Source organism: Oxyura jamaicensis, chromosome 1 (assembly GCF_011077185.1).
Source record: "Oxyura jamaicensis isolate SHBP4307 breed ruddy duck chromosome 1, BPBGC_Ojam_1.0, whole genome shotgun sequence".
In the NCBI taxonomy this organism is placed as follows: domain Eukaryota; kingdom Metazoa; phylum Chordata; class Aves; order Anseriformes; family Anatidae; genus Oxyura; species Oxyura jamaicensis.
In genome coordinates this window covers 60715578-60738489 of record NC_048893.1, presented here as the reverse complement: position 1 = coordinate 60738489, position 22912 = coordinate 60715578, and the positions used below count along the sequence as shown (strand labels likewise).

Below are 22912 nucleotides of genomic sequence, written 5' to 3'. Positions count from 1 at the left end.
GGTTGATATTTTGACTTCTGTGTGACCTAAAATCTACTATCAATAATTTAAGGAAAAAAGAACACGACAACAATCATGAGTTCTCAAGTTAAGATCATACTCCACCATGAAGATATAACAGGCTAAGTGGGAAAACAAGTACATCTTCCAGAATTTATTGCTGTAGTTTAAAAGGTACTGAATTTAAGTTTTATAACTGGGACTAGACATCAAAAGCATGACTTCCTCCTCCAGAATATAAACAAAGGATATATCCAAGGCAAGATCAAGTGTTCTGTCAAACCCAAAGCAACAAAGTTTAGCTTAGCTTATTTACAAGTATTCGTATCACTTTAGCAGGCATTATTTTTCTCTACATGTAGAGTTTACATTGTCTTCATACAGAAATGTATAAAAATACATAAAATGTAAAAAGCAGTATTAATAATATGAGTTCCAAAAGCTCTGACACTTAACACTGACTTTTGGTTAAATAATTCACTAAATGAAATCATGAAAAAACACAGTGTGATGGAAGTAAAAAACTTGATCAGAAAAGCTATTTTTATGTGTATGAAATAAATGCTGAACCGTAAATCCATGAAATACATGCTATGCAGCATATATGTAGAAAACATGTATAACATTCACAGAATGGCTTTGTAAACCACTTATACTTGGGGTATTCAACTTTATGGCAACGTTTTTATTAAAATATACCAATAGAGATATTACACTTACTTAAATAAGCCATCTACAAAAAGTTAAGCTAATATTTCAAGTCTCACCTATTAATGAAAATGATTTAGTAACCACAGGGTCTACTAGCTTGTAACAAGAACCATACTAAAGACTTCCATGAAAAAGATCTAATGTTTCTTTAACAAGAGTAAAATGAATAAGGTCTCTTAAAATAAAAACCTTGAATTTAAGTGTATATACTATTTGTTGAGCTACTATGTCCAAGGTAAATTTAGCTAACATAAATAATGCTTTATTGGAAATCTAAATCTGTTGTCAAAATCTAAATTTGTTTGTTTTAAGCCATGATAATGACTCTTCCTTAGCTAAAGAAATAGATAATATTATTGAAGGTATTGAGAAGTTAGGAATCCAAGGAATTGATAATCCCAAGCCTTACTTGAATACCAAGGATCCTGCAAAATTCTTTGTACGGGGCATGCTCAAACAGAAATGCAGGTCTCACTTCACAAAGGAACTCTCCTGGCCCACACCTCCTCCCCTTCCTTTTTTTTTTTTTTTGGTAAATAAATAGGACTTGAAAATTCCTCCTCTTAATTACATTATCTGAATTGAGTATTGGAAGTGTTTTTGAACAAATATCTTTTTTTAAACACTTGTTGCCTACAGTATTTATATTCATAGCATTGTTAAAAAGTCCGTTTAGAAGAGAGATGCTGATAACTGTTCTATAGACAGCTCTCTCTTGTCTCAAATGGCCTTCTAGATCAACTTTCCTCCCTGAAGCTAATCACTAATTTATAGGCCATAAGTGTGTTAAAAAGAATCTTCATACATTACTGGAGTTTGAGCAAACAAAGAATCAGTCATTCAACAATAATTATCAAGACTTCATCTCAGTTCCTATGAAACTTTGAGCACACAATTCTGTTTTATAAACTGACTCCGTAATTAGATACACATCTGAATATTCTTTGAACTTTGGCTGGAAGTATGACAGGCAAATCTCCAGAAAACCTTTCTACTGATGTTTTGGGCTGTTCAGCTTATTAGCCACTGCATGCAATTACTCCATTTGATTTTCAAAGTGTAGCTGCAGGCTAAGTAAAATGATTTCACCATTTCCCTTTTGGCCTGTAACCACTAAAAGTGGCAGCAAATGTATATAAGCAAAGACAAAAAGCTAGACTAATGTAATTCTTGTTGCAGCTACAGAAATACTTTACTCAGAGAAACGCAATGACCCATGTTGTACTATACATCTGCATTAAACTATAAAATACTAATAAAAGAACAAAGATCATAAAAGCAACCCAAGTGTCAAAAAGTACTAAAATTCAAGTCCCCTGAGCTAATTTAAAGTCACATTCAAGTGCATATACATTATAATAGTGAATTTACAAGATCATGTTTCTCTTTCCCTTCCTTCTCTACCTCATCAGTAGGTCAGCTGCTTCCAGGACAACACCAAGTTATTTTTTGTTGATGTTTTTAGGAAAAAAATCCAACAAGAAACTATAAGTACTTTCCAATCAAACCAACAACTGAACAAGAACAGTATCTTGTTTAATAGGAGTCATTAATACTGATTCTTTCCAAGTCAGAGAGCTACAGACCTTCACTGCATGGAACAGCACCCCAGAATAATCCCCTAAACACTGAAAGGAAACTATTGTTTCCCCTCTCCTCTCTGCCATATGATTGCAGAACTTACCATTGGTGGCTGCAATCAACACAGGCTTTAGCATCAGCTTCAGCCACTACTAGCATCTCAAGCACGCAATAATTGCGAACTCCTAAATGCGAGCTGTGCTAATTTGTACCTGCCCATCCTCACAAACTACGGCAGAAAAAAAAATAAATAGTTAAGACTGCTGGAACAGCAATTTTAAGAAAAACATTCATTATATAACTAGCTGATCACTTATTGGCACTTAACTCCAGTTAACACTTTTGTCTTAGTAATAAATCTTCATATCCAAACAACTACCTCTTTCCACAGAAAGGTGTTGGCAGGTAAAAATAATGTCCCAGATGAAGTTCTTGCTAGGGGAATAAGTAAAGTTAAGAACAACTTAATATAAACCTTCAACTTTGGAAGTGTGCAAATTAGGCAAAAGTAACTTCGTTCACACTTTTGTCTGGGAACATATCCAGAAGCTGAAATAAGCATAATCTTAAAAAATAAATGTTAACAACACAGAACATACATAAATAAATATGTGACTTAAGCAATATAATTTGATACATCCCCTCGCTTTCTTTATCTTTCCTCCACTTTCTCTTCTGACTTTTATATGCATCTTTACAGAGCCTTTTAGTCTCATAAAAATTCTTGGACTTGCAAAGCCTGTATTTCTGAGTCCACTACATTCTCCTTAAACTTTGGTAGTTTATTTGACCTTCATGTCCCAATTCCTTACTTGTGCTTTTTGACACTACTACAAGCTCTACTCATTCAGTATTTTTACTCATGAGCCTTGCATGACTCACCAATTCCATGGTATCCAAGTCAACATTCAAGTGCCTAACCTTCACAGCTAACACAACTTTCCATCCATACTTCCAAATGGAGACATAATACAGACCTCTGCAGAACTCTTCTCTTTGGTTTTAAGAAAGCTTAGCTCATCTTCCATATGCCCTCCTGTTGAAATCAACAGCAACTGAATCAGAGTACAAGACCTAGGCTTGAAAAACATGGATTTAAACAGGAGGGAAAAACGGGCTTAGAATGAGTAAGAATAAGAAGAAATACAGTGGTACCAGAAGTAAATATTTGTTCCACACCACTGAATTCTCCAATTGTTATTCATAACATATTCCTAATTGATAGCACTGTAGTTTGTGATATGAGCTAAAGACTGGCTCAGACAAAAGAGAATTTATCCACAGCAGAGGCAGTTTTCTTTCATTTGTGGAATTGAATATATTAACAAAGTTTTCCAGCAACAAACATTTAAATTCAATGCTTTATTACAAACTGGTCTTAATCACTTTTTTTTTTTTTTTTTGCAAGCAGCAATTAGATACAGGATGAGCACATCAATATAATAATAGCCCACATAAACAAATGAGAAAGGGCTTAATTTTTTAATTTGGGCAAGGAAAAAGACTCCTACATAGGTCACATACTTCGGCAATCTCTTAAAGTCACCAAGATCTTCAGGGTGCAGAACCCAACTGATTGAACAGAACCATCACAGGCACTGACATCAACATCTCAAAGATACCACTATATCTAGCTGTTCCAGACATGTGAAGATTCTTAAAACCTCCATTTACATTTCAGGTGAAAATGGCTTCAGAATCAATTATACCAGTATCTTCATGAAATGGAAAGATCAGAGAATTCTGGGACATCCATCCCGTCAGTGAGTCATACATTCCACTACAATGCCGAGTTTACATTATAATAGACCCTATTTTCCCCTGGAAAATATTATTCTTGGCTGATTCACTCTACGTTAAGTCAGTATGACTTTCCTGACACTTGTCCTATTTTTCCTTTTAACATTATCTTAATTGGTAAGATTCAGTGGGGACAGCACATTCAACTTCAGAAGAGTCCCTTTCGTTAAGCTTCACATATCCCAATGCAGGTTCTCCAGAACTGTTTCCTACACACAAACAGTAAGAGCCAAGCTGTAGCACAAAAGAATTAAGAACTAGACATTCAAAAATTGACCAATTTCAAAGTCAGTTTGCAACCAAAGGCCATGACACATACTCCTAAACAGGCCCTCTTCATACCAGGTGAGTTTGTTAATCCTTGACATTCCTATACAAGTACTTAAAGAAACGATGCGTGAACCAATAATACTTGTGACATGTCACATGTCTCAAGACTCTTTTGCATCCCACTGGGGAAGCTAATCAGCCACCCTGAAATGGTGTTTTCATTGACTTCATACATCTCACTGTACCCACTACCGAAAAGTAGTAGCCATGCTGTGTATTTCAGAAAATTGTTCTAGTATATTCATGGCAATTTAGTTAAGAACAACTACCATGAATACACAACCTGCTAGCAGCCTCTCTTCTATCCCATCATAGGCATTCAGCAATACACAACTGTCTTGTTTACAAATGAAAGATTTAGATTATCATATTCAACTTGCAAAACAAACTGAACACCAAGTTTCAGTTTTGTTTTACTGCTTAGCTATACTATCTTAAGTGATCACACTCCAGCACACACAAAAGTAATCATGAGAAAATGAACAGAAGGCCTAGAATACTCCACATAGAGACAAACCCACACAGTGCAAGTATTAGCACAACACTGGGGAACTATAACACAGAAGCATCTGAACAGCGCTACAGGGGATAACCTCAGACCAGCAGCTTCAGGTTAGCACTAGTCCTGATGTGTTCCTGCACAACTATTGCAGAGAATTTACACTTCACTCTAAAACAGCAAGACTTTTAAGCCAAGGAACTGTTTCCATACTAGCTGCATACTGTATGTCAATATAGCCATAATAATCAAGTGCACTCTAGCATTCAACATGTTCAGCTAAGGTAGATTTCAGTGTATTAACAACAGGGTTAAACAAATTCAAGTAATCCACCCATATGTAATGGTTATATAAGTGTTTGTTTTCATTTAGTTTGTTCCTGAAGGAGTAGAAATATCAATTGACACTCAAAAGAATAGAAGGTACTCCTCAAAAGTTAAAAAAGCTATTTATTTCTCCTTGCTAATCATTTTTCTCTCAGACATTTAAGTCTCTTCTCTCACCCCTCCACAACACACAGACTTCAAGTTTACCTGACCGCTGTCCTTTTTACAAAAGAGCACTTCTGATTTCTAAACTATGTTTTTTACATTAGTGTCTCCAGTTAATTTTGCAGCAGTCATCTTCTCTTCATTTCTCACAGAATATTCATTTAGAATATTAAACATCATTATATCCCAAAGTGCAATACTTTCTAAAGTATAACAGCAACTTCGTGAAGGATGTATAGGTGGTTGCTCTGTTTTCCAGACATATGAATTTTTGAGGGTCTCCTAGTGTTTTTTTTTGTTTGTTTGTTAGTTTTTCCTTTTCTTTCCTTTAAGAAGTTAAACTGAAGACTCCCCACCAGAAATGCTCACTAGGCAAGCATAGCATGGCATTTGTTTTCCAAACACATTCTACTCTCAGCCTACCATCATTTCAACCTTCCTGTCCTCTTAGCAGCAAAAATCTGGTACTTCCAGTCTGGCCCTGTCCTATCTTCTTATAGTATTAGGTTAGTTGATTGGTCAAATTCATCTGTAAACAGTGCTACGTTTAAGAAGAAACAATGTAGGAGATTACAGCAGCTTGTGAATTGAGGAATTCTCAGTTAAGCCATGGAAAGTGAAATTACTCCACAACATTTATTGTAGCCTCTTTCTTATAAGTATAAGTTTATCTTGTGAAAATCTTTGTGCCCAGTGACTGAACATAAATTCTACTTAGTCTGAGAAGTCTTACTGCTAACTGGAAAACTTACAGGTACATGTTAATAGAGAAGTCTTTTTAAGCAATTATATAACTTATTTCATTTTAATGGGGAAGGAGAATAAAGAAAGGGAAAAGCGCAAATACCACTCACGATAAAAAGTTCTGCAGGCTTAATATAGACTGCTCTTCTTCTAACTGGTACTTTTTTACCCTCTGTTCCCTCCCCTGAGGGAATCAAATTTCTCTAATCTGCGTGGGTCCTCCTCACCCATTTGAGTGCACATTTGATTCATCTGTTCCTATGAAAGCTTCTGCTTTCTTGTGGAATGTTAAAAATTTGAGTGGATGTATGTGGGAAGAGTGCAAAATTCCTTCAATCCTAGCCCTGCAAAGATACCTCTGAAGGCAACATATGCTGGCTATATTCAAAAGGAAGACATCAAAGAAAGCAAACAGTAAAATTACTTTTTAATCTAGTCATCATAAAAATAGATGACACCATACTTAACAGCTAGCATAACATACTAACTGCAGTACTTCAGTAGAAATTAACATTTACCATAAAAAGTTAACATGATTACAAGTTTAGAAATGTTGAGACTAATATTTCCTACAAAAAAAAAGAATGAAGTTTGACAGGACTCTTCAAACAATATAAATCATCTTTCATATTTTTATTAAGTAGAAGCCAGCTGTGACCTCCAAACACACAGATAGGAAGCACTAAAAACTTCTTTCCAAAATAACAAAGAAATACTATGTGGCATTTGCCTGTTTCACTGTCATCCCAGAGAACTACTGTTTCTGAGAACATGTTCTTTCTGAAGAAAGGATCCTTAGGAGAACACAAAATCTCTTCACACCAAAAATAATAAGCAAATGGCGACTTCCTTTTGCCTCTGTACCCTTTGCTTGTCTAAGAACCATTGAAGTTGCAGAAACTTTCTCTAAAGAGAACAAACCATGCCACTGAAAAGAAATGTTTTCACGTTATACCTTCAGTTTCACTTGATGTTTGAATCTGAATTACTGTTTTCTCCATACCTACTAATCATACCTGAGGTGAAATAAAATAAATGCTAATAATTCCAAATACAAAACCTTCATAGCTTAAAACACACAAGTGAAGAAAAGCTGTGAGTGATTATTAAGAGTTCAACTCTCAAAACCTTGCTGATGGCATCCATTTATACTATTATGGTCAAATCACGAGTGGTCATCTGGATAACATTTCAAGACCTTTCACTCAGATACTAAACAAAATCAAAGGTCAAAAAGCTTTATGATCTAATTGGCAGCAAAACCACACAATTATAAGCTGTTTTGTGTCAAATCAAGTAATGGGAAATAACACTAGCACAAGAACTTAAAAAAAAAAAGTTGAAAGTCAAAGGTTCCAGTAAAACAGAAAGGAAAGTTAGAAACTTAGGAACATGAAGACTGTAAGATATAACACTGCCTCCCACATTGCTGGGAGAGGAAATTCTACCACTACAAAGTTTATAATTCTAGCAAAATTCCAAACAATTAAATCATACTTAAAACAGGAAAGCAGCAGGAAGAAGCTATATAACTGATAAGCAAGACAGTCAAAAAGAGAACACGCAGAATGGAGAAGATATTTTTCTAAGAACTATAGCTATCAAAGCATGATTTGACCTCACAGAATTCATTAATTTAGGATCTAAGGTGAAATAACTGAGGCTTTTCCTACAGTCAGAATGCTTATAGAGTTTTCCTGTACTCCCTTAACACCCTTTTGTCACACTTGCACTCCTTTCATCTCTTCAGGATCTCCCTTTGCCTCATTTAGTTTCATAAAAAAACAGTACCTTTGGAAACAACTGCCCTGTAAGACTTACAAGAAATCAACCAAAAAAAGATTAACAAACCATTAGCAAGGAACATGGTCAGCCAAAATTTGTTCTTTAAGTTTTGTTTCCAAAGGAAATCACTATAAAGGTTTACCAGCCCACCATCTGTCAGGTAAACATAGCAACTGAAAACAAAACATTATATTTCTTGCTTTACTGGAAAGTAGGATGCTTAACAGCTGAGGATAAGAGACTTATTCGCAAGTGAGGGAAAAGAATGAATGGGATTTGACCACAAAGAAATTCCCATAGTTTATTTATCTTCTACATTAGAAACCATTCCAAAATGTAAGGTTCAAGGATTGTAGGCTTTTTTATTGTAATCATCTAACCTTAAGCAGAATTTCCCTTTTAAAGGTTTCTAACTCATTAGCACAGGTAGAAGATGCCCTTTATCTTCACCACAGCATCCACCAGGTTGGCTCAAACAACTTTCTGTATTTGACTTTGTACTGAAGTGGATGAAGAGTGATCACATTTGCTGTATCAGCTACAGAGCCGTTTGGGAAGGGTCAGAACATTAAAAGCAAAACAAAACAAAACAAACAAAAAAAACAGCTTTTTAAACTAGAATTGCAGCAATCTCATGGATATAAACTAACTCAAGATGACTACTACCAGACTCCTTGTGAGAGCAACAAATACAGAAAAACGCATTACCAATGAGCATGCAGCAATTTCTCTAGGTATGCATGTATGTAATTCCTGTAAGAGCTGTAACAGGAATCCAAATCTCCTGCTGAAACATTTTAGAGGCCTTCAAAGCTGAGAGGAAGTAAGAACACGTCAATGTAGCATTCAACTTTGTTACACACAAAGAGGTATGTGATCATTAACAAATGGCTGAAGCGGGATAATAATATTACTCCTCATTATTACCTCTAACGCTTTGCAGATAAAGCAAGACATATGAGCACACAGCCACTTTGATGCAAAGTCCAGGAGCTTAGCTGAAATTGTCAGAGAAGACTATTCAAGCTAAGCTGTTGGACTTTGCACTAAAGCAGCTGGAAGTACTTGCACGTTTCTTTCTGCCAAGAGTGCTACAAGTTTGGGTAACTTTCAACCAAAGCTGACAAGTGGAGTAGGAAGAACTTAAGTCATCAGAAGGTATGTCAGCATGCGTCAAGTTCCCAAAGACAACCATTTGTGCGTTTGGAGATCTAAATAATTATAGCTAAATTACATGTAAACCAAGGAGCCTGTGAACAGCTGTTCTGATGTAAGTTTGTAGACAAAATATTCCTGACTGAAGCAGAATTTCATTTTTATATACAAGCTCTTTTCCCCCAGAACTCACTGACAACTGCAAGCGAACAAGGATGGAATCCAGTCTCCAAATATGAGGATGTGTGTGAAGATTATTTCAGCCACTACACAGGTGTCTGCTGTTCCTGTAGCACTTGCCCTAGCTAAATATCAAAACACTTGACAGAAGGTTAATGAATTAAGCCCCAACACACCTGGCAGCTTAGCATCACCCTATTAAGGACGAGCCCTGAGGCACGCAGAGAGGATAACCAAGCCGAGGCCACACATATGCATAGCCACATGAGCTCAGTGAGGCAGGACCGGGGCACTGCCTGTCAAGTCACGACGCTGCCGATACCGGCCTCGCAGCAAGCTCCCCTGGAAAAAGGCCCGGGGGTCGGCGGGGGGCGCAGGGCTGCGGGTGCGGAAAGGAGGAAGCAGAGACACGGAGCGGGCCGCCGGCAGGGGGAGGGGAAGCCCGGCCTGGATGCCCAGCCCCGCAGGAAATCCGCGCAGAGACGGGGCTTAGCACGGCCTGCGGCCGCCGCCCGCCCCAACGAGACCCCCAGCAGCAGCGGCGGGGAGGCCCTGAAGGCTGCCAGTACACCCCCTCCTCCTCCGTCCCTCAGCAGGCCACCGCCGGCTCGGGCCTCCCTACCTTAGCCACGTAGTCCTTCACCTCATCCAGGTCCCCGTTTTTGAGGGCCCACATGAACTCTTTGTCGGACATAGCGGCCGCCGGGCAGGGAAGACGCGGGCAAGGCGGCGAGGGGCCGGCAGCGCCTCCAGGCAGCAACGAGGGCGGCGGCGGGCGGGAGCCCCTCCCCCGGGCGGGGCCGGGCTGGGCTGGGCTGGGCCGGGGCCCGGTGGCGGTTGGGGCTGGTGGCGGTTAGAGCCCAGCAGCGGTTGGGCCAGCAGCAGCCGGAGGGAGAGAGGGAGCAGCGGTTTACTGGCGCGCGGCGCTTCCGCTTCCGGTTTGCCTCCGAGCCCACCGTCCCCTGCCCACCCCGCCGCGACACCCACGCGGGAGTGGGGAGGGCGCGGGGCGCATGCGCCGCACGCCGCCTCCCTCCGTAGCCCGTTCTGCGCAAGTGTCTAATTTTAGCACCCCGCCCCCTCCTCGGGCCCGGAGATACCGGGCAGGGGGGACGGGATGAGGGCGGAAGCGGCACTGCGCATGCGCACTACGTCCCCGAAGCCTCGCCCCGCCCTCGGCGGCCCAGTGGTTGCCATGGTGACGGAGGCTTGCGTCGAGCCCCAGCAGCCGCCCGCCCGCGGGCCTTGGGGCGGGAAATGGAGGTGCGGGCAGCGCTGCGCTTACCTCACCCAACGCCCGCGGCCCTGCAGAGGCCTGGGGCTTGTGTCCTGGGCTCCTCCAACCCTGCTGCCCGAGGAGCAGCGTGTCTGAGTGTCTGTGCTCTCTGAGGAGCCGGGTGTCTAAATATCTGTTCTGTAGCACCCCAGGCACTGAAACATGCTGTGAATAATTACCATAATACTTCCAAAACATGAGCGGTGAGACATAAAAGAAAGACTGTGATAATTAATTAATAGGCAGGCACTTGGTGGTTGCATCTGTGTTTTTTCTTTTCTTTTTTTTTTTTTTTTGAAACCACATGCTTTGCGTATGGAGCATGCGGCCTGTTACGTGAGTCACGGTTGACTGTTAACAGGCAGCCGCTCTTCCTAAGCCCCGCTGGCAAGCATCAGCCCAAACACCCTTGCAGCTAGAGCTCATGTACAAGTGTACCCAGCCAGGCAACAGTATGCAAAAGCACAACAGTGTTTGAAGTTAGCAATGGTGTCATTAACAGCAAAGAGGAGGCATTCCATGGCCAAAGAAAATTTGTGAGCTTGCTATACAGCTCATGATGTTTCTGTGTTTTCTTTATATTTCTGAACAATTAAATGTTAAATATGTGGAGATCTGCCCGAGGGTAGGAAGGCCCTGCAGAGGGACCTGGACAGGTTGGATCAATGGACAGAGAGGCCAATGGGATAAGGTTCAACATGGCTAAGTGCCAGGTCCTGCACTTTGTCCATGACAACCCCATTCAGCGCCACAGGTCTGGGACAGAATGACTGGAAAGTTGTGCAGAGGGACAGGATCTGGGGGTAGGTGATCCTCCCACTCTACTCAGCCCTGGTGAGGCCACACCTGGAATATTGTGTCCAGTTCTAGGCTCCCCAGTACAAGAGGGACATAGAACTACTGGAGCAAGTCCAGAGGAGGGCTGCTAAAATAATCAGAAGACTGGAGCACCTATCGTACAGGGACAGGCTGAGAGAACGGGGTGTGTTTAAGCCTGGAAAAGAGAAAACTGAGGGGAGATCTCATCAATGTGTATAAATATCAGAGGGGAGTGGGGAGATCTAATCAATGTGTATAAATATCAGAGGGGAGTGTGTCAAGAGGATGGAGCCAGTCTCTTTTCAGTTGTGCCCAGTGAGAGGACGAGATGCAATGGGCACAAACTGAAGCACAGGAAGTTCTGTCTGAATATGAGAGGGAATTTCTTTTCTGTGAGGGTGACAAAGCACTGGAATAGGTTGCCCAGAAAGGTTGTGGAAATATTCAAAACCTGCTTGGATGCCATCCTGTGCAATGTGCTCTAGGTGATCCTGCTCGACAGGAGGGTTGGTCCAAATGACCTTCAGAGGTCCCTTCCAACCTCAACTGTTCTGTGATTCTGTGTTGGTTGATACTTGCCTGAACATGAGCCGAAATTGTGCCCAGTTGGCCAAGAAGGCCAGATGATCTCGGAGGTCTTTTCTAGCCTTAATGATTCTATGATTCTATGATCTGCAGAGTTTGGACAGGGATTAAATGGTATTTAAATGAAATAGCTAGAATTTTATGTGCAAGGAAATAAAAATCTATACTCTTTCAAGTCAGAATCCTTATTGATTTCACATATAAATTGGGATGTTTTGAAATATATATGGTTTTGTTGATGTTCCTTCTCCTAATGCAATAAAAGAAAAACTCTGAGAAACTCAAATTGTCAAGTGCTGTTGTATTGTTTTGTAAATGCTCCCAGTATATGTGTAAAATTTTTCAATGCTTAATTTTCAGTTGACAAAAAATGGTAAGGAGGTTTGGAGTTTTTAAATAAGAAGTTAAATTTAATATCTTCCTTATTTAGGCAGGCTAAATAGTCCTGAGTTAATACATCTGGTGAAACATTATTAAAATTCTGGTTACTTACTTAAATATTTGAATATGCATCAAGGTGCCAAGCTGTGACCACATTTTTTCTTTTATTTGTTGCCAGACACTTCAGTTGCCATATTTGTACTACCTGAATCCAGTCTTTCAATTTTTATTCATCGATATGCCTGTGTTTTCCCTACTCCTACCTTATCACTGAAGCAGAAAATCTTTCACACTTTCCTCTTTCTCTACAGGCCCTGTTATGTAAAGTGCATGGTTTACTCAGACTTTTCTCCCCTTCTACCTGATACATGTCTTTACTAGAGGCATACTCACTGGTTAGCTTCAGGCCCAAATTCTGAATGTTTTTATCTGATTAGTGACTAATACCAGATTTTTCAGGCATGCATCCAGGAATAAAAACCCATACCTCATACCATTTTCTAGCTGTGCTGTCATATATACCTTAAAAGCTATATGTACTGCATTAGCCCTCGTTATTTTTCTTTTACTTCTTTTCCAAATTCAATTTCAACTCCTAGAAGCCTGTATGCATGTAAGAACTTTGTTTCTTAGACATATTAATCTTAAAAAAAAAAAAAAAAAAAAAAAAAAAAAAAGAGAGAGAGAGATAGATACATTCCATACACATTTAGCACAGGAATTTCTTAAACATAATTTTTTCTCCTGAAATCACTGCAAAATTGCATGTATTTGAAAATAAATGCAGCTAAACATAAAAAGTCTGGGAGACTTGGGTTTGATTGGAAATCTTAAAATTGGAATTGCTTAAACTAGGAGTTTTTACACTTCTCCCTGTTTACTATGTCATTGTAATCAGTAGTGGAATCACTTTTAGTTTGTAAAACGGATCTCCTCTTTGTACTGTCTTGAACCATACTAGGCAAAGCTCTAGGTGGGCTGTAAGTTCACCATCTGGAGAATTATTTCATTGTGAAGAGAGTCATAATTGTTAGCCTTAGAATTTATGTTGGCTTCTTGGATATAAGCCTTGACCTGGTGACATTTCCTTCTTCAAAAGAGTATTTTTAGTCTTACCAAAATAAGTGTCAATGCAACGTGCAAGTAATGTTCCTGAGGTTATACTATAAAGAGAACCACTAAACAAAACAGCATTTGTAATTAATAGAGATATAATCCCAATGTATTACAAGCAAGAACAAACATTTTTTCCAGTCAGCCACTTTGTATGTTCACAATGAATGCATGCTTCAACAGACTTAAAGCTGGTTATTTATTTTATATTCTGCATCCTACAGAAATCTCACGAAGAAGCATGAGGTGCATCATCCCGTCATTTGAATGGCTGGAGTAGATAGGAATTTATAATAAGTTAAGTTATAGGAAGACTGCTAGACCAGTGAACCAGAAACTATGCATTCTCTAGCTGAGTTACTCCTGTTGAGATGAGATTCATCTCTCTGCTTTCATTCACAAGTTAAGGCCTGTTTTGGAGGCCTACATAATTGCTCAAGTTTCTCATAGACTCATCTTGCTCTGCCGACCAGAGTGAATCTCACTTAATGAATATAAATACCTTTTTTTTTTTATGTATCTTCATATATTTTCACATATTATTTTGTATGTAAGTGTAGTTTTACATTTTTTTCTATTTCAGCAAATAAATGTAATTCAGTTAAAACATATTCAGTTACTTGATGGTACTATTATGTAATGCATGTGCTTGTATAAATCATAAATGCAATATGTAAATAGTCTAGAACAGAAGAGGAGACAGTGAATTTAGCTATTAAAATAAAATAAAAAAAAAAAAAAAAAAAGAACAACATAAAAACACAAACAGGAGACGTGCACAGATGATGGTCCCCTTGCAGGCTTTAAGTAAAACCCGTGTTTGATGACACCGTTGCTGTATTGCCTTTGAATAATGCCAAACAGTTCATACACAGCCATTGTTAGTTTAGCAACGATAGCTGAACAGTAGTATTAAATATCCTCATAAACAAATCATTCTGCTGAGGAGAAGTTAATAAATCTAACACAAAATAATAGAGTGAATAAAGTTACAGAATTGGCATTAGATATAGAAATGACAGGTGAAAATTGGATTTTTTTTTTTTCTTTTTCATATTAGTTTGCAATATTTATACTATTTGATGCAGTTGGTTTGCCATGGAGACCACCAGAGAAAAAAGTTCATATCTTCCCCTTGGCCCTTGAAACCAGCAATCATTTTACTTCATCTTACCCAAAAAATGTTTTGGGTTTTGGTCTACACACCTTAAACCTTTACATACAGGATATGAAAGGCAAGTATCTTCTCTCTTGAAGTTCTTTCTTTAGCTGCATAAATCTCTGGTGAAATAGTTGAGTATTTGCTGACACTACTGCAAATAAATTTATTCCTAACCTTTTCAAAATCTGTGTAAATATTTGAAATGTAAACAAAAGGCCAGGTTTTGCTTTGCCTATAGCAAAACCTGGTGAGGTGTCTGGAGGAAAAAGAGAGGAAAAGGAAGTAAGTTATTTTTTCCTTCTTGATGTCAAACAAAATTGCAGCCAGGGAAACCCAACAACTGTTGACTATATTTGTTGTGGTCCTTGAAATAGCACTAGAAGTAGACAAAGATATATAGCTCTAGCTCCTTGGCACTTGTTCTTCAATCCTAATGAGACTGGATCTTGGAAACTAATATAGTAACTTAGGTGCCAGCCTTTGGTAGTAACTAAGGGCAGCATTTGTGGAAATGAATCTTCCCATGGAGTAGAACTGCCATTTCCTTGGTCACTATTTAGTAAACAAGATCTAGCGCTCAATTTAGCAATTGCTAAACAAGTGGCTGTATCTGAAAACTGAGTGTATCGGTGTTGACAAATACTCTCAGGAAGATCAGCAGGTGAATAATAGTGTAGAGGTTTGCCCCATAAAGAGCCAGGCTGGGTTTACTTATTAACACAGCGTATAAATATCCTTCTGTCTGTAGGCTTTCTCTTTCCCAGATTCATTTGTAGATGACAATAGTTGTGTTTGTTGTTGTTGTTGTTGTTGTTTTGTTTTGTTTTTTAAATTTCTTTTTTTATTTCATATTTAAGTACTCTACCTTCTCTTTTATTTAAAAAGACCATTAGTGAAAGTCATTATTTCTGTCTCCATGGCTAAAAAGGCTTTTTTTTTTTTTTTTTTTTTTTGTAATTTTATTTCTCACTTTGGGAATTGTTCATAGAAAATGGAAATACAATAAATTATTTCTTCATAATCTCAGCTATATCTCTAAATTAAAATCAGAAAATTATAAAAACGGAATATTTCTTGTTGGAAGGAACCTGTGGAGGTTATCTGACATCATCCCTGCTTAAAGAAGGGCTAAGCTACATGAGGTTGCTCGAGGTATTCTCCAATCAAGTTGTGAACATATCGAAGTGTGGCAAAACCAATTTTCTTGGCAACTTATTCCAATGTTTGGTTCCTTTCACCAACCAACTCCTCCCCACCCAAAAAAAAAAAAAAAAAAAGTCAAAAATACAACAACAACAACAATCAACAACAAACAAACAAGAAAAACTTGTATCTAATCAGAATTTCTCTCTTTCAGCTTTATCTTTGTTATGTCTTATCCTATGTACCTTCAAGAAGGGTTTAGCTCTGGTTTCCCTTTACATTCTCATGAGGTAGTTGAAGACAACGTTGAGATCCCCTGCTGCAGCTTCACACCCAAATCTTGCCATCTCAGGGCTGAACAAGCCAATTTCTTCCAGTGTTTTGTTATTGTTGTATGCTTTGGTCGACTTACTGTCTTGGTTGTCCTCTGATGGATTCATTCCAGTATCAACACCTTTTTTTTTGTAATGGGGAGCCCAAAACTGGAAGTAGTACAGCTGCAGCCTTGCAAGTGATGACTAGAAGGGATCAATCACTCACTATTGATTCTTCCTTTGAGGGCTGAAATTGCCTTCCAGCAAATGGTTGCAATGAAGGGTTAAACACTGGAGAGCTCATACTGTCATGGGTCTCTGTTCTAAAGCAAGGGACTGTACCAGATAGCTGAGAATCGCAGTCAGGAGAACCTAGCCCAATGCTTTGCTGATTGTGCAAGAGTCTGAATAGGTTGCAGTTTGCTTTTTGACAACAGCATGGGCTGCGCAGTGCTGACAAAGGTGAAATCTTTTGCTAGTAAGCACGAGAGTTGGATGCATTAGAGACTGATGCTAACAAAGAGGAAACTTTAGGAACATCATTTTTTTTTTTTTTTTTTTTTTTTTTCTCACAGTACTCAAAGCAATAAATAACTGACTACTAAAACTGATACCAGTGTGATCTTCTACACTGAAAACAGATGATTTTTGAACTAGTCCAGCTGCATAGAGATAATTCTACATTGTAATACTGTAAGTAAAATTCTAGGATTTTAGGAAAAAAAAAATAAAAAATAATAAAAAAAAAATTGCTCAACTCCATATGGAAGAATTCCAGATAACAAAATTCTGCCTTTTGTAGAAAAGACAGCTATTGAAAATAAAAATTGAAAAATTCCGTCTACTCATGCATTGCCTTAATTCAGAGAAGGTGTCTGTGTGCAAGTTAGTATGAGAAGAGTGTAAGTTCATGTAATATATATTGGCTGAATGAGCAGCTGGAGCAATTGGCTAATACCAGGAGCAGAACAAACAAAGTGTTAAGAAGTTTTAGGGTAAACCAGAAAAAAAAAAAAAAAAAAAAGCATTTCCATTCAGATCAGTGCCTCAAGGTAGCATGTGGTTGTGTGCAGTCTTCCAGGTTTTATTCATAGAATAATCAATCATAGGTCTACTTGCAGTCTGAAAGTTGTACTTTTAGTAGAAAACAACTCTTTGAAAAAACTACAGAGATTCTACTGAATTCATCAATTTCTACAAACACAGCAGAGAAAGCTGCCTCTGGAGCAGCTGCTTCTTACATCTGAAATTTTCCACTCATTGACTATGGACTTTGGCGTGTGATGGGGCCTCCTTGCCCTTTCTAAGCTGAGAATTTCCTGGGATGCCTTTTTTTTTTTTTTTTTTTTTTTTTTTTTTCATGGTGGCAAGATCTTACAACCTGGGGGGGCATTGAGTGCTAGCTTACAAATCTTGTTCATTTTGGAACAGTCTCATCATTTTTTAGTGCTTTGAGCACTGTCTGAATCTCTCCACTTTTAACCCAAATGGAATTTATTGTCTGAACAGTCAAAAAGACTGATGAAACACATATACTAATGTTCTGTCCACTACCATAATAAAATTTGGGCCACTGGTTCCACATTGAGCCATACCATCGGTATGGTCCTGATTTTATGCAGATTCTTCGCTGCTATACTGGTTGTCCTGTGAGCATCAGAGGATAAACCAAAGATCTTCAATATAATAAGATCTTCAAAGCAAATACCTTCAATATAGCAAAACTCATTAAGCTGTGCTGATTTAAAAAGTGTAACACTTTGTGGAATATTTTGTATATTCTGATGTGTTTGATAAACTGAATCACTGTCTATAAATCAAAAGGCAAGGAAGATAGCTTCTTTTCTTTCTTGGGTATTGAATTTTTCACTGGTGACATTTATCTAACAAATGTTAACAATAACAGCCATTGTGCCACAGGGAGACACTGTTGTCTCAGCCATCATTTCCTATGCCTTCGTTTTCCTATCCATAGTCTAATGTATTTCTAGAATACATTACCCCTGAAAATCTTGGATGAAGGAGGCCTTATCGTTGAAAAGTATTATAAATATATGGCAGATTTTTCTTTTCTGACAATTGTATGACAAGATGATAGACAGGTGTGAGGAATCAATTATGATTGTTACTACTCAGCTCTGGAGAAGAATTAAAAAAAAAAAAATAGTTTGCTGAAAGGTGAATTTCTCCCCCAAAGTGAAACATATCATACTTTTGCAGACAGTTCATGCCAAATATGTGCTTTTCAGACACATACGTGTGACTTGGGTAGGTATTTAGTTTTTATCGACAACCTTCCCCTGAGTTTGAAGCAACAGTTTTTTGTTTTTTTTTTTTTCCTTTCATTTTTTATTTATGCTCTTTCTTTCCACATTTTTCCACTTTCTTTTCTCCATTTGCTATTTAATACATGAACTATCCCTTCATAATAACAGAGGCAGAACTATGAGAATTTTCTTACCATAATCTATTTATACAACAGTTTGGGTTCTCCATGCTTTGCAAAAGGCAATAGCTTCCTTGAGTTTAGTGTACATCTCTTGTTACATGGATTATGAAACATTCTGGTCTCAGTTTGATGAGAATCTCCAGTACAGTACAGTCTGATTCAGTGTTATGTTGCAATGCAGCCCCTTCCATGCTTCCTGGGTACAGTTTTGTTGTATTCTCCATGGTCTTGGCAGGGGGTGGGAGGAATTTTAAACGGTTTGAAATAATACCTCTCCCTTTAATTGCGCAGAAGGCCCTTGCAAAACTGTAACATGCATTATTCCAACATTGTGTGTGGGAATACTGCAGGAGCCTCACAATAGTCTCAAGAGGACAGCTAAGTATTGCTCAATGCACTTGGTCAGATTGCTTATGTCCTGTATAGGTTACTCTAGAAAGAGGACTGCTCACGTTTGTGATGATAGGCACCGTATACAACCATCCCTAGAGTTAAAACTGTAACTCTGCCATTACCCACACACTCTTTACTCAGATTTGTAACAGCACAAAAACATCTGCATTGGTTTCTCATTTGAAAAATGTGAACAATTCAGTCTTGCTGCATCCATGCACTGCTGTGGCTAAGCTTTGTTGCACTCATATTGGCTTTAAAAGCAAAGTCATTACTTCTGCATGGCACTGACTGTGTTTTAATGGAGCACAGGAACCAGCTCAGATGCCCCTGCACCATGCGATCCGGTGCCTCCTAGAGTGTCTGCATTGTCCTAGGTAATGTGTTTTTAATTAACCCTGCGTGTGCTGTTGAATATCTGTGTTTAATTTCTTAGCAGATTCATGAGATCCTAAAGTCTCAGATCACACAAGAAGGGGGAGCGAGATACCTATGCCCAGAATATTTCTGCAGCTCTGGTTATTTATAAAGGTTTATGCTCATGCACCATGAGTCTGTAAAGCCACTTGTTGTCCATGCTTCACTTCATTCCATCAATATGCCAAGGTGCTATGTCACTATTGTGAAGATACATAGCCTGTTTCTGCTCAGGAAAATGGAATAAAGAAGCAGCATGCCAATACAGCCTAACTGGATAAAATGACACATGCTGACCATATACTGACTGTATCTCATTCTATATCTACCCTTTCTTTTTGTTATGGTCTTTATTAACTTACAGAATCACTGATAGCAGCCTATTGAGTATTAACAGAATTTTCTCACAATTCATATTTTAAATGTAATTGCAGATTGTATTGTGTGCATGCTAATAATAAAGCTTGTGTTGTCCTATGCGCAGACCTGTAATATTTACTTCACTCTCCATTCACCAGGTGTTACTCTCCAATTTCTAACTGCTGTGCAATGTGAAATTCAGTGCAGGTGGCAATAAAAACAAGTGGCAAACTGCATTTTCCTGTGCCTTTGTATTTCCTTGTTTCTCTACATGGAAGCTGATGAATGATTGGCCCTTTCTGTTTCTTTGGAAGAACAAAAGAAACTGCAGGATACATGACCTATGCATCTAGTAAAAGACATAATATGCTATAGGCATCTAGTCTAAAACAGCAATGCTACATATATAAAATATATAGAGACAAAGGAACCAGAACAGATCTGTGCTATCTTTCAACCACCTTCTGTAGTCCCTATTCATGGTGGTAGCAGGTAGGTCATTCCTACTATAAATAGGAATAAAATAAATATAACAGCTGCAGAAACACCGTTTTTGGGTATACCTTTACAGGTTGCACTTGTACATAAATTTTTGTTTGTCAGCTCAGATACAAGTCCTGAAAAGAAGGATTCCCAGTTTTCCCTGCTTTGTCTGAGGCCAGTTCTGACACTGAAGCAACTGTACAAAAGATGCAGGTCTTATTCCTTTACAGCTGTTATAGGTGATGTACACTGTTGAAGGAAGAAAAGGTTTATCAGAAGCTACATATTAAATATTAGCAGACTGTATTAACTAGCGACATGTATTACGTGTATCTTCCTTTACTACTACTACTATTGTTATTACTATTATTATGTTTTATTTTCTATTGTATTGTTGCAAGTGAGTCTAAACTTACTGTATATCTTTTTGGCTAATACCAGTAAGGACTTATGTACATAACACAACTATCTTACAATCCAGTAGATGGCAAGTGCCTATAAAGATTTTGGCTAACCTGAATAAAATGATGTTTCTGGCCAAAGTGATGGCTTTGATAGAGCTATCAGGGAAAAACATCTGTAAGTATAGATTTACAGATCTATAAGGAATTAACAAAATAGGAGGTAGTCAGGTGCAAAGCTTAGTAAATGTTACCAAATATTCAGAAATTTATTCTGTTCAGCCTGAGTATGGTATCCAAAAAACATAGGTATCTGCAAGTAAGTAAGCTAACTAAAATCACTAGTTTTTGTTTGTTTTGGATAACTGATCCCACCTTAATGTAAGCATTTGTGGAATTATTTTAAATGTGACAAAGAAAATGAACTGTAAGGAAGCAAAAAAAGTTCCATCAAAGTTCTATATTCACACCCAGCTATGCCATCAAACAGGTTGATGAGCTTGATGATTTGGTGGCAAAATGTGGTCCTTTATGCACCCAATGAATTTAACTCACCTATTCCTGCAGAAGGAACAGATGTTCCTGAGGAGCTCACAAGTGGGTAATTCAGGGAAGTAGCTGCTGAACTCTTTTGAATATTTCAGTGGCATATCTTCAAAGACTGGGATGGTATTTCTCATTCAGACAAGAAAAAGAGAAGATGTGCTTTTCTACTTTCAAGTGTTTTTCTACTTCGTCCGTCTTCTCTTCCCTTCTGTAATGAAAGCAATACGGATAAACTGCTTCATATGGCAACTGAAGGTCCACTAAACAAGTACATTTTTGGTGATTTGAACACTTCCTGAATTAGGTGTTTGCTGTGACCAACTTCTATTTATATCATTGTCCATATTTAACTGTATACCTGTTTTCTAATAAAATTGGACTTCCTCACCATTTACCTACTACCAGCACAAGTCATCTGCCTGGATTATACCGGTTTTCAAAGTATGGTTTTGCTTTCTGACATGAAAAGTAGCAAATATTTCAATCTTCTTATGTAAGCATCACTCCGGTAACTCATTTATCTTGCTAACAGCCCTTACAGAAATCTCCCACCTCTGTGTGGCGATGAATTATATCATGCCTGACCTCTAGTGGTTACATTCGTGAATTGAGTCTTCTCCTGCCTACAGGAAGACTACATTCTTATCTTTGACAATCAGGAGGTGACCACAGATTTAACAGTACATCACGTTGAAGGGTTCAACACAAAGAAAAGTCAAATAGGATTCCAGGACCAGATCCAAATTAATATTGTAGCATGAAGGATGTATGTGGTTAAAGTCTTCAAAATCACAGCATGAGTTTAGGTATTTCTTCCACACCTCTGTGAGTTGAAGTAATATTTATCCATCTTTACAAAGTCCTTTGAGATCTAAGGATCAGTTTTTCATGAATTTAGATAGACTTGATCTACCAGTGATGAAGAGGTAGGGCACAAAAGAGATCCTATCACATAGAATCACAGAATACTTTGGGTTGGAAAGAACCTTAGAGATTGTATAATTCCAACCTCCCTGCCATGGGCAGGGACACCTTCCACTACTCAAAGGTTGCTCAAAGCCCTATCCTGACCTGGTGTAAAGCAGCAGTTACATCTTTTGGATATATGTAGAAATGTGTGTGTGCACAAGTGCTTTTGGTGCATTGCTCTGCACATATACATCATGTAGCAGTGTATATATACAAAGAGGATGTCTCTATTATAGTATCAAATGAAGACATATTTTTTGTTATTTATCCTACCTCTTTGCCGATAATTACGAAGCATGCCTGTATGCATACAAGTACTCATAGGTTATGTAAATATGTACATGTGTGCGCTGATTCCACATGCAGATTTCTGTATGCTGTAATACTATTTCTGTGAGTGCAAAATCAGTATGGTGTCCCAAAACCTGTTTTTCCTATGATCATTAATCATGTTCCTACTCTGTGCATTTAAACCTTCCATATCTATCTGCTTACATAAGAATTGCTGTAACAAGCAGGTATTCATGCTGCTCTTCCAGTGACTTCTGTCTCAGCAGATCAGCCCCATCAAATTCCAAGATGCTTCTACAGTTTTCCATTCACAATCCTTTTGGCTACATTTACTTTACTAATAGAAAAAATAATCTTACTACTAAATGTGCATCTACTTCTAAAAAGTTAACTTTTTTTATAGCTTTTACTTCATAAGAATGAACATGGCTTTAGAATGTTTAATGTCAGTACATATAGATATTACTCTTGATTGTGACTTTAACATAGGCAGTTCTGCTTCAAAAATTCAAAAGTTCCAGATTTCCTTAGCC

At 38.2% G+C, this 22912-nt stretch overlaps 1 protein-coding gene across 1 annotated transcript in view; it reads right to left on the bottom strand.

Annotated features, from left to right (window-relative positions):
- Positions 1-10217, bottom strand: part of MTPN (myotrophin) — a 41713-nt gene extending 31496 nt beyond the window's left edge. The window contains exon 1 of the mRNA XM_035343606.1: positions 9900-10217. Within this exon, the coding sequence (XP_035199497.1) occupies positions 9900-9971 (72 nt within the window). The 5' untranslated portion in view covers positions 9972-10217. The remainder of the gene's footprint in view (positions 1-9899) is intronic.
- Between the last annotated feature and the right edge of the window lie 12695 nt (positions 10218-22912).